This window comes from Suncus etruscus, chromosome 9, assembly GCF_024139225.1.
Source record: "Suncus etruscus isolate mSunEtr1 chromosome 9, mSunEtr1.pri.cur, whole genome shotgun sequence".
Classification (NCBI taxonomy): domain Eukaryota; kingdom Metazoa; phylum Chordata; class Mammalia; order Eulipotyphla; family Soricidae; genus Suncus; species Suncus etruscus.
In genome coordinates this window covers 97,833,005-97,845,577 of record NC_064856.1, presented here as the reverse complement: position 1 = coordinate 97,845,577, position 12,573 = coordinate 97,833,005, and the positions used below count along the sequence as shown (strand labels likewise).

The following is a 12,573-nucleotide window of genomic DNA, read 5'->3' as shown; positions in this document are numbered from 1 at the left end:
GGTATACTTTCACCCCTCCTTAAAATATCTATCATATCTCAATCATTTTTCCATTCAGAATTTTGAAAATTTTTGATTTGTATTTTTTTTTTAGTTCTAAAGATTTGAGGCTCTTAAAAACATATACTAGTTCAAATATAGAATGTATGCACATGTACCATTAACTTTAACAGCTCTTGCCAGAGAAAATAGCTTACTTTAAAATTTTCTCTTTTCGGGGCCGGAGCGGTGGTGCAAGCAGTAAGGCATCTGCCTTGCCCACACTAGCCTAGGAAGGATGGTGATTCAATTCCCAGGTGTCCCATATGGTCCCCCGAGCCAGGAGCTATTTCTGAGCACATAGCCAGGAGTAACCCCTGAGTGTCACCGGGTGTGGCTCAAAAGAGAAAAGAGCTGGAAGTTCCAGCTCACCTCAGGAAGCTCACCACAAAGAGTGATGAGTTTAGTAAGAGAAATAACTACATTTTGAACTGTCCTAAAAATGAGAATGTATGAGGGAAATGGAGAGCCTGTTTAGAGTACAGGCGGGGGTCGGGTGGGGAGGAGGGAGACTTGGGACATTGGGTGATGGGAATGTTGCACTGGTGATGGGTGGTGTTCTTTACATGACTGAAACCCAAACACAATCATGTATGTAATAAAGGTGTTTAAATTAAAAAAAAAAGAATAAAAATAAAAAATTAAAACAACTATATACACATATATACAACTATTTTGATCTATATTGAGAAAATTTTTTCCTTTAAATCCTTCTTTTATTAAAAAATAAATTGGTTGCATCTTTGTTCTCATAATTAAAAATAAAAAATTAAAAAAATAAAAATAAATTGGATGCCACATCTGGCTCAGGTACTCAGGGCTTACTCCTGGGACTATGTTCAGGAATCACCCTTAGCAGGACTTGGGGAACCATATGGAGTGTTGGGGATCAAACCCAGGTTGGCCATGTTCAAGGTAAGAACCCTGCCTGCTCTATTATTATTCTGGCCTTCCTTTTAACTTCTTTTTTTTTTTTTTTTTTTTTTTTTTGGTTTTTGGTTTTGGGGCCATACCCGGTGGTGCTCAGGGGTTACTCCTGGCTGTCTGCTCAGAAATAGCTCCTGGCAGGCACGGGGCACCATATGGGACACCGGGATTCGAACCAACCATCTTTGGTCCTGGATCGGCTGCTTGCAAGGCAAACGCCGCTGTGCTATCTCCCCGGGGCCCCCTTTTAACTTCTTAGTTTATGCAAAGTCTGCATGGTAATTCTTTAAAAAATTTTGTGCAAGGTTGCATTAGATATCTTAAATATTGGGCCCGAAGAGATAGCACAACGGTGTTTGCCTTGCAAGCAGCCGATCCAGGACCAAAGGTGGTTGGTTCGAATCCCGGTGTCCCATATGGTCCCCCGAACTTGCCAGGAGCTATTTCTGAGCAGACAGCCAGGAGTAACCCCTGAGCACCGCCGGGTGTGGCCCAAAAAAACCAAAAAAAAAAGATATCTTAAATATGCAAATATTTGCAAATAATACTATCAATGAATATTTGTCCATTCTGCATTAATTTCAACATTGAACATAACAATTCTACCCATTCATAATACATAATTTATCCTCTTTACCTGATTTATACATCTCTCTTCCTTTCTCTTCTCAAAAGCACTAATTTGTTTTTATGGTCTAAAAGGTTTTGGTTTTATGTTTCATTTAGCTTATTTTATAATTTTTCTTTCTGTATCACATTCTAGTAAAATCATATAGTATTTGTCTTCCTCTGGTTATTTCATTAAGCAAAATATTCACTAGTTCTATCCAGGTTGCTGCAAATCCCAGGATCTCCTTTTTATTTTTTTAATTTTTTTGTAGTGAGAGATATTCCATTATATGTGTACATATATGTATGTAATATTTATCTTTATTCTATTGTTTTTTAATGTATAATACAATTTACCCAATTCTTGCCTATTGTAAATAATGTTCACTTTACATGAACATGCCTCTCTCTTTTTAAATTAGTGTTCATATGTTCTTTGGGTAACTTTCTAGAAAAGAGATAATATGATCATGAACTATTTACCCTGATCATGTTGACAAATATCTTCTTTTGAGAAGTGTCCATTCAGATCCTTTATCTGTTTTGCAGTGGTGAGTTTCAAGGTTAATTTATACATTTTGGATTGTAATACTTTTTGGGATATATGACTTGCAAATATATGCTCCCATTGAGAAGAATGTCTTTTTGTTTTGATAACTATTTTATTTCATGTACTTCCTAAAATAGTCCTTATAAATTCTCTAAGAGGATCTCTCTAGATGACCTCCCCAAATCAGAAGCAGTTACAGAAATAAAACATTTACTCTCCAAGATCAGTTTCATAGAAATCATATTCTTGTAATGGGGACATTTTTCTAGAGAGGGTTGAACAAGTTCAACCTGTTTAGACCTGTTCTCAGAACAAACATCCAGTGACTTTATTCTTCACAGAAGGATGCTTTAGGTAGAGAGGAGGCTGATGGGTCGTTAAAGGAAGGACACATAGTGAGAAGACTGCCTTATGCCTCAGTTATAGCTAAGAAACTTGTGTCTTAGGCCGAGCCAAAACCATGTAGCTCTTATCTGAAATGGGGTCCATGTTTTCCAAGATGTCGCTGCTTTGTTTTCTTAGTCCTGCAGAGTGCTTTATGGGGTTCCATAACATGGACGTCATATATGTCTTGCTTTCTGTCATACAGGGAATCAACTTTCTAGGGCAAGACTCAGAGTTTCTCAAACACAGCCATTCTATATCCTTCAAAACTAACCAGGCTTTCCAAAAGGAGAGACTCTAAAAAGTGGTAAACTGAGAAGAACCAAATTGACCAAATTCAACCACTGTTATTAGAGGTGGGTATGGAGAAGGGCAAAAGAGAGTCATTTAATTTGTTAATTATAAGAAAATGCACATAACATGAATATCACCAAACATGAAATTTAGTGGTCTTAAAGTCATATTGCATTACTAGGCAAACATATCTAGAACTCCTTTCATCACCCATGCACCCATGAAATACTAAGTCTACAAACTCTTCCCCTTCATTCTGCTTCCTGTCTCTCTGAATTTTAATTCTCTAGGGACCCTGGAGGCATCCAGGTGATGGAAGTAGCATCTTCCATCCTGTTTTATTATGTTGATTGTTCCATAAATATGCATTAGGATGCTTAAATTAGACTCCTTGGATGTTGCTAGTCTATTCAGAGGAAGATGCCAAGTCTGTCTTTGGAATCAGAAGTACCCTAATGGGTCACCAAAACATATCTTGCATGATGATAAGGAGGAGTCAAATATGATCAGTGATACTCATTATCAGTCATACTTCATATAATTGCTCTTAAAATTATGAGCATATACCATTCTCAAATCAAAATTTTGAAAAAAGCTATTTTATTTTGTCTATAGGTTTGGAGGAGTGTCTCTTGTTTAATATTACATGGTTTTTAAACAAATATGCTGGGATTGGATCTAGGTCCCTTGACCCCTAACCGTGTCTATCTGTGGGTCACAGTGCTTTCTCATATGTGGAGTGCTGGCCTGGATTATAAAGTGTGTGAATATCTACTTAGAATACCTTCAGGTGTGCTGGCATATTTGGCTTCTCTGAGGGAATAATGATATCATAGATTCTGGGGTTATGGATTATTCACATCTCCTCATCCTTTGGGGTCTTCAGATTCTTTAGGGAGTGTATGGCAGGCTCTCTTTAACTTGCTTTTGCCTAGGGTGGCAGTACTAAATCTGCCTTAGAGGCTTTCCTAGCATGGGCAAGTCCTCATCTGAAACTCGATAAACATGTAGGCTTCTGGTTATAAGTAAAGGGTCTTGATAACATTTGAATAGTTTGATTCTATTAAAGTAGCATACTATTAAATAGAGATTTTTTGACTTATATTTTCCCTTCTCCATTTCTAAAGAATAGTGGAATTTGGGGATCTCGTTTACTTCTTACAACTCTGCTCACATGCCTGATGGGTACCTGATTTGTTTCAGCTAGCAGATGAATAATATTCAGCTAGCAGAATAATTGAAGTTGCAAAATTAAAAAATAGATCCCACATTTTAAATGAAAACCTAACTTTATTATGAAGCTAATGTATGTCAGACCTCAGAAGGAGTAGCTTCAATGGGACCATCTGTTATGAGAGAGTTCTTAGTTCCGAAATGAGCTGTGTGATCTTGTACTCATCACTGAATAGTGACAAGTTTTCATTTCCTTAAAGTCTAAAATAGTCTTTTACTTTTGTTGGGAGGATTAAATTGGCTAATATTGTACTTCAATCAGAGCTGACCCCTCAAAGGCAGCATTATGACCATCTCAGAGCCTCTAATGAGTAGAGCAGGGGTCTTCAAACTTTTTAAAGTAGGGGCCGGATTACGGTCCCTTAGAGAGCTGGAGGGCCAGACTATATGAGCTGCTAATTCCTACTCACACTGCACATATCTTATATAAATAAAATGAAAACCATTTATAAATAAACAGATCACGCACAATGGGAACTGTGGGCCTGCTTTTGGCTAATGAGATGGTCAATGTCTGGTTCCACATTTGTCACTGCCAGCCGTAACAAGTGATGCAAGTGGGCATCAGTTAATCTTGATCTGGTTGGAGATTTCAAATGTTTCATTCTTGAAAAAGTCTGTTCACAGGCATAAGTGCTACCAAAGATGGTTACCATTTTGAGTGCATGGTTCCTGATATTTGGATATACACTGAGTGTATATGCTGGCAGGTATCTTGGCAACCAAACAGCGCACTGCTGGCGGGCCAGATCAGACTCCTCTGCGGGCCGTAGTTTGAAGACCCCTGGAGTAGAGCATCCAACAATTGAAGGTTGCTTATCTACTTGTTTCCTAGAGAACATGTTTTGGAGACACCCAAAGCTGGGAGAGGACTCAAAGGGAACAGAATGATAACTGTCCTAAGGTTTGAACAGAGAGTTTCTAACTATTGAAGGAGGGTCTTTTGATGTCTTTGATTCCAGGTCCTCCACCCCTGTGGCTCACGGCATGGCCACCACGAGCAACGTGACTGAAATCATCTTGTTGGGGTTTACTCAGAACCGGGACTTGCAGAAGATTATCTCTGTGTTCTTTCTTTTCATTTACATGGCCATTGTGCTGGGAAATGGCTTAATTGTGGTGACCATCGTGGTCAGCAAAGGGCTCACCTCCCCAATGTATTTTTTCCTCGGCTACTTATCATTTGTGGAGATCTGTTACTGCTCTGTCACTGCCCCCAAGCTCATCCTTGACTCCTTTATCGAGAGGAATATCATTTCTGTCAACGGTTGCATCGCACAGATATTTTTCCTCCATTTTTTTGGTGGCAGCGAGATCTTTCTTCTGACGGTGATGGCCTATGACCGCTATGTGGCCATCTGCAAACCTTTGCACTATACTACTATCATGAACCGGCGGGTGTGCAGCCTCCTGGTGGGGGCGGCATGGGGAGGGGGCTTGTTGCATTCTGCTGGGCAAACCTTCCTCATTTTCCAGCTGCCTTTCTGCGGCTCCAAGACCCTTGACCACTACTTCTGTGATGTCCACCCTGTGCTGAAAATGGCTTGCACTGACACCTTCCTCATAAGTGTGCTCATCATTGCCAATGGGGGCTCCATCTCTATCATCAGCTTCGCGGTGCTCCTCGTGTCCTACGTGGTCATCCTCCTCTCCCTAAGGAACCAGAGCTCTGAAGGCCGCCGCAAGGCCCTCTCTACCTGTGGCTCCCACATCACCGTTGTGGGCCTCTTTTTCATTCCCTGCTCCTTTGTCTACATGAGGCCCTGTGTCACCTTCCCAGCTGACAAGATAGTGGCTGTGGCTTACACGGTGGTCACACCTCTCTTAAACCCTGTCATCTACTCCTTTAGGAATGCAGAAGTGAAAAATGCAATGAGGAGACTGGTGGGGAAGAAGGTAATTAGGGAAAAAATGTAGTTGATGAACGTAGAGGACATAGAAGAGGTGAAGGATGAGAAATTTGGAAGGGAGTAGGCCTTAGCTGGCTCTGCCTCTAGCTTTAACTGATGTGGTGTCCTCAGGCCCATCATCTCTCTTTAGTTTCATGTTCATCTTTATAGGATTGGAAAATGCGGACATATCTCAGATAAAATTGGAGAAAAGTCTTCTAAAACAGGAATTGTATATTTTACAGTGACCTTGAGACTGATTGGCTGGTGTTGAGGAAATAAACTCATTGGGAATAGCAGAAAAGGGTGAAAGAGTAGAAAGATGGTGAACATTCACCTTAATGACTGGGAGAGAGCATGAAGTTTGGGGGTTTCTTGTTTGTTTGTTTGTTTGTTTGTTTGTTTGTTTTGGTCACATCCAGCTATGTTTAGCAATGTTCAGGAATTACTCCTGATTCAGCACCCAGAAATTATTTCTGGCAGTGTTTGGGGGACAGCGTGGGATGCTGGGGATCAGACCTTGGTCAGTTGCATGTAAGGCAAGCATCCTTCCCATGATACTATCTCTCTGCCCCCTTAAGCTTTTGGATGTGGGATATTTAAAGACGAGGAAAAAGGGCCTGGTTATGATTCTTCAGATGTTTACATATTTTGTTCACCTGACTTGGGAGAATTTGACTGGTGGCTTCAGAGCACAGCAAGCTAACGTAGAAGGCATTTTGTCCCACAAAAAGAGTGATTTTCAATTATTTGAAAGCACTAGAAAATGCTATTTTTTTTTGTAGGCACAAGTTTTGTTTTCTATCATTAGAATTTTAGTGTCTATATTCTCTCTTCAGCCCAGATGTGTTTTCCTTCATCTTTCATCAATATGCCTCTGGTTTTCAGGCCAACTTTTTTTTTTTTTTTGGTGTGTGTTTTTATTGAAAGTTTGCCCTTATTCATTACATAAAGCACTCAAATGAGTTCTTGTCTTCTTACATTGTTTTGTCATTCTGTCTTTTTTCAGATACTCTCTAATCCTTTCCTTCCTTCCTTTCTTCTAAAGTTGTCCATGTATTATGGAGAATGAAATCCCTCTAGATACTCACTGTTTGTCCCAGGATATTTTTAGTCATATTTTCTTGAGTTTTATTTTATTAATCCATCACCTCCATAAATAAATAGGGGCTCCAACCCCTATCCTCAACATTGACCAATCTCATAGTAGGTAATCTTCCCTCATGTTTCCAGAATTACAGTATGTTTAATTCTTTGTTCTTTTGTTGTTCAGATTAATAATTTTAAAAATACTTACTGATTTCATCATTCTCTCCTCCTCCCTAATCTTGAATGATTCCCTGTGAGCATTTTTACTTTGGTTTTAGTTTTTAGGACCACATCAGGCTATTCTCAGAGCTTATTCCAGACTCTGTGATCAGAGATAACTCCTCACAGTGTTCTGGGAACCATGTGTGGTCCTGGGGAGTGAACCAGAGCTGGCTACGTTCAAGTCAAATGCCTTCCCCACTGCCTACTGCACTAGCTCTCTAGTACCTCACCAGTCTTTTAAGTCACCACACACTTCTACTTGCCTCACAACACTCGTAAGGTAAAGCTTTCTAGTGTTCTCTTTTATTTTCACTTGTTCCCTGGAAGAGTTCACTGCTTTTGATTATCTCCCCATTTTCTTCAACCAAAGGAAATATTTTCTTCATCTCTACCCATTAACCTCCTACTGGCCCTCTGAAACCCATCTACAATATGGCTCCTTTGGACAATGTCCAGTGATTATCCTTGCAGTGTATGACCTTTTCCTTTTCCTTTTCTGTGACCTCCCCACCCCAGAATCTTTTAAAGCCTTTTTTTCACTATATTCAGCATTGATTTACTTAACATTAGATTGCTTATATTGACACCATGATTCAAATCTTACCTTTGAACCTTGCTCTAAATGGCATATATTAAAAGTCAATATCTTTTTACTCAACTAAATTTTTGAAAGTCATTTTGGAAGAGCTTCAGATGGCTATTGCATATTAATTTATACCTCCATTATCTAATGTATGTACCTACAATTTACCCATCACTTAAGATAGATTTTTTTTGGTGACCATTTGACTTGAAGAGAATCATTGTATATAAAAAAGAAGCATATATATGTGACAATATTACTATAATAAAATCCCATTTATTTGATCCTAAAACACTTTGGTGAGGTGGGTCTGATTTCTTTCTCCTAACCTCTTTCTGATGATCACCACGTGCCATATTTCCAACCCGAAGTGAATTGGTCTGAAGCAGGGTTGTGTGAAGAATTAATAAACCAAACCAGTCAGGACTGAATCATGAGTCTTTCTACACATGCCAAATCAAACCAAAAGTTCTCTTTATTCTACCAGTACAAATTCAATTGGGAGGTAAAGGATCCTGTGAGATCCAGGTGGACTCTTGCAAGTCAAAGGGCTTGAGGAAAAGAAAGAGTAAGTTGGGGAATTGCCTTTGTTTTGGGTAAAGGCAGTGTGACTTAACAATTACCAGGGGTCACACATCTGCTGTGCTTACACACATGGCCAAGATGCTCCCAGGGACCATACACTTTAGTTGTGATGCTTGCTCTGTGTTTGCGTGGGCCCATGCTCTGTGATGTGTTTATGCACATTCTGATTGTGGTAATCACTAAAGGCTGAGATGGTGTTCCCGCATCTTCTAACCTATTTAGAAGTGGTACTCAACAGGGTAGCAAACATTTGTGTGTGTGTGTGTGTGTGTGTGTGTGTGCTCACACATACCTGATAACATGATGCAGACCACATATTGTGGAACTGGGGAGCCTAGGAGGGAAAGATGCTGGAATCACCTTGGATGCACACACAGAGACTACAATGAGGAGTGAATGTACCGCCTCCCACTTGAACTGTAAGTGCTTTTAATACTTTTAGTTTTTTTAATTTGTTATGTTGGCTTTAGGGGTCACATTCAGCAGTGCTCAGCACCTCTCCTGGATCTGTGCTCAGGGACTGTTTTTGGTGGGGCTGGTGACACTTACTTGTTTTTTTCTCAGCTTTGAGGTAAAAGGGCTAAAAACTTTTTTTTTATTTAAACAACTTTATTACATACATGATTGTATTTGGGTTTCAGTCATGTAAAGAACATCACCCATCACCAGTGCAACATTCCCATCACCAATGTCCCAAATCCCCCTCCTCCCCACCCAACCCCCACCTGTACTCTAGACAGGCTTTCTATTTCCCTCATACATTCTCATTATTAGGATACTTCAAAACATAGTTATTTCTCTAACTAAAATCATCCCTGTTTGTGGTGAGCTTCATGAGGTGAGCTGGAACTTCCAGCTCTTTTCTCTTTTGTGTCTGAAAATTATTATTGCAAGAATGTCTTTCATTTTTCTTTAAACCCATAAATGAGTGAGACAATTGTGTGTCTTCCTCTCTCTCTCTCTCTCTCTCTCTCTCTCTCTCTCTCTGACTTATTTCACTCAGCATAATAGATTCCATGTACATCCACGTATAGGAAAATTTCATGACTTCATCTCTCCTGACAGCTGCATAATATTCCATTGTGTATATGTACCACAGTCTCTTTAGCCATTCATCTGTTGAAGGGTATCTTGGCTGCTTCCAGAGACTTGCTATGGTAAATAGTGCTGCAATGAATATAGGTGTAAGGATGGGATTTTTGTATCATATTTTTGTGTTCCTAGGGTATATTCCTAAGAGTGGTATAGCTGGGTCGTATGGAAGCTCGATTTCCAGTTTTTGGAGGAATCTCCATATTGCTTTCCATAAAGGATGAACTAGACAGCATTCCCACCAGCAGTGGATAAGAGTTCCTTTCTCTCCACATCCCCGCCAACACTGCTTGTTCTCATTCTTTGTGATGTGTGCCAATCTCTGGGGTGTGAGGTGGTACCTCATAGTTGTTTTGATTTGCATCTCCCTGATGATTAGTGATGTGGGGTATTTTTTCAAGTGTCTTTTGGACATTTGTATTTCTTCTTTGTCAAAGTGTCTGTTCATTTCTTCTCCCCATTTTTTAATGGGATTAGATGTTTTTTTCTTGTAGAGTTCTGTCAGTGCCTTGTATATTTTGGAGATTAGCCCCTTATCTGATGGGTATTGGGTGAAAAGTTTCTCCCATTCAGTGGGTAGCTCTTGTATACTGGGCGCTATTTCTTTTGAGGTGCAGAAGCTTCTCAAATTAATATATTCCCATCTGTTAATCTCTGCTTTCACTTGCTTGGAGAGTGCATTTTCCTCTTTGAAGATGCCTTTAGTCTCAATGTCCTGGAGTGTTTTACATATGTGTTGTTCTATATATCTTATGGTTTGGGGTCTGATATCGAGGTCTTTCATCCATTTGGATTTAACCTTCCTACATGATGTTAGCTGGGGTCTAAGTTCAATTTTTTACAAGTGGCTAGCCAGTTATGCCAACACCACTTGTTGAAGAGGCTTTCTTTGGTCCATTTAGGATTTCTTGCTCCTTTATCAAAAATTAGATGATTGTATGTCTGGGGAACATTCTCTGAGTATTAAAGTCTATTCCACTGATCTGAGGACCTGTCTTTATTCCAATACCATGCTGTTTTGATAACTATTGCTTTGTAGTACAGTTTGAAGTTGGGGAAGGTAATTCCTCCCATATTCTTTTTCCCAATGATTGCTTTAGCTATTCTAGGGTGTTTATTGTTACAAATGAATAACAGTAAATAAAAATAAAAGTATAAGACAAGTCTGAATAGAGAAAAATGAGACCTGAAGAATGTCTTTCAGATCATCTTATCCAACTCACATACTGTTTGTTTGTTTGTTTGTTTGTTTGTTTTGGTGAAAACTATTGTATCTCCAGTTCAGTCATTAATACAATGGCAGAAGGTTTAGTAAGATCTTTTTCTTAGCTGTCCATTCTGTCAAATTAGTATAGATAGAACTAGAGATGGAGTCCTCAAATTATAGTCCATGGGCCACTTATAGCCTGCTAAGGATAGTTATCCTGACAGCTAGGTGTTTTTTAAGGGAGAGTTTTAAAACATATCTATGCTTGTTTACTCAGATTACAGCCTTTCTGCTTTCAAAAACAAAGAAGTACCAGAGCTCAATGATGCAGAATGGAAACAGCACCTTGCCTTTCTGACAGATGTAACAGAACTACTCAACAGTTTCCATGTGCAACTTCAAGGAAAGGGAAGGCTCATCTGTGACATGCAATCACATGTGAAAGCCTCTGAAGTCAAATTAGACCTCTTCATCAAACAAGTGGAGGGAAATTTCTGCCATCTCCCCACAACTCAAATGCTATTACTAGAAAAACCATTGATTGCATTCCCAGACAATCTCAGGAACCATGCACTAAAATGGAAATCATCTTTGGCAATACTTATGTCTGTGAACAGACTTTTTCCAGAATGATACATTTTAAATCTCCAAAAGTTCCAGACCAACTGTTACATACTTGCATCACTTGTTACTAGTCACAGTGACAAATATGAAACCAGATATTGACCAAAAGCAGGCCCATAGCTCCCACTGAAATACTGGTAAGTTTGTTGATTTAACTTGATATATATATATGTTGCCACACCCCTATTCCTCCTGCTTAAGCTTACCTGCAAGACCCTCCCATTCCTGGGAGGGGTCTTGAGAAGTGGATACTACTTGTAACTTTACCTGCAAGAACCTCCCTTTCCTGGAACGGGTCTTGGGAAGGTTAGATAAGGCTTTGACCAGAAGGGCAAAGGGATTTTGCCGGCATGGAAAGGTAGCAGGAGCAGAGATGGAGAGATGGCTGGGAGACAAGTACAATGCAGGACTAAGTAGATACACAGCATAAATGGTTATGTTAGTCCACACACATGTGGTGACTAGGGCATGAATAAAGATGCTATTTCCTGAAGCCTTCTTGTGAGTGAGATTTCTGCCCACCGTCCTCCTGAACCTGATGACTCGCCAGTTGGAGAAGGTGGAGCCACATGGCCTGAGAGGGCAGAGAAAGGTTCCTCCATCCATCCACCATACAAGCCCATCCTAAGGGCCTTAATGATTAATTTAAACAATATATATATGTTCTTTATTTTAAATATTGTATTTTTACCCATTTTGTTATTTTTACTGCAAAATAAGATATGTGAATTATGCATAGGAATTTGTTCAGAATTTTTTTAACTATAGTCCCACCCTCCAATGGTCTGAGAAACAGTGAACTGACCCTCCGTTTAAAAAGTTTCTGGGCCCCTGAACTAGAAGGTATCAAACTAAGTGAAGTCAGTTGAGGGAAAGGGATAGATATGCAATGATCTCTCTCATGTGCAGAACTTCAATAGGTTGTTATATAGCTAGGTAGCAACAAAGAATCAAAAGCAACACAATGGAAGAATTGATCCACAGAACTGAGTTTGGAATATGGGAGATGGTTGAAAGGAAGGAATATTGGTACCAAGTAGGAGAGGGAGGGAAATAGCCTACTGGTAGGTGTGGGGTGGGAATTATGTACACATGACACTATCATTAACTGAATTGTAAATCTTAGTAGCTCAAGGTTGGTTTCCCAGACTGAAAAGACCTACATCTTCAGTACACTCAGCTATATACAAAAAGAGCTCTGTAAGAAGGGGTGTATCACTTAATCACAGGGCTATTTTTGGGTTGT

At 39.6% G+C, this 12,573-nt stretch overlaps 1 protein-coding gene across 1 annotated transcript; it reads left to right on the top strand.

The window, feature by feature from the left end:
- The first annotated feature begins 5,023 nt into the window (after window positions 1-5,023).
- Window positions 5,024-5,953, top strand: LOC126018605 (olfactory receptor 4X1-like). The gene has a single exon (XM_049780712.1). It carries the CDS (start codon window positions 5,024-5,026, stop codon window positions 5,951-5,953), a length of 930 nt encoding a protein of 309 aa, XP_049636669.1.
- The last annotated feature ends 6,620 nt before the right edge of the window (window positions 5,954-12,573 follow it).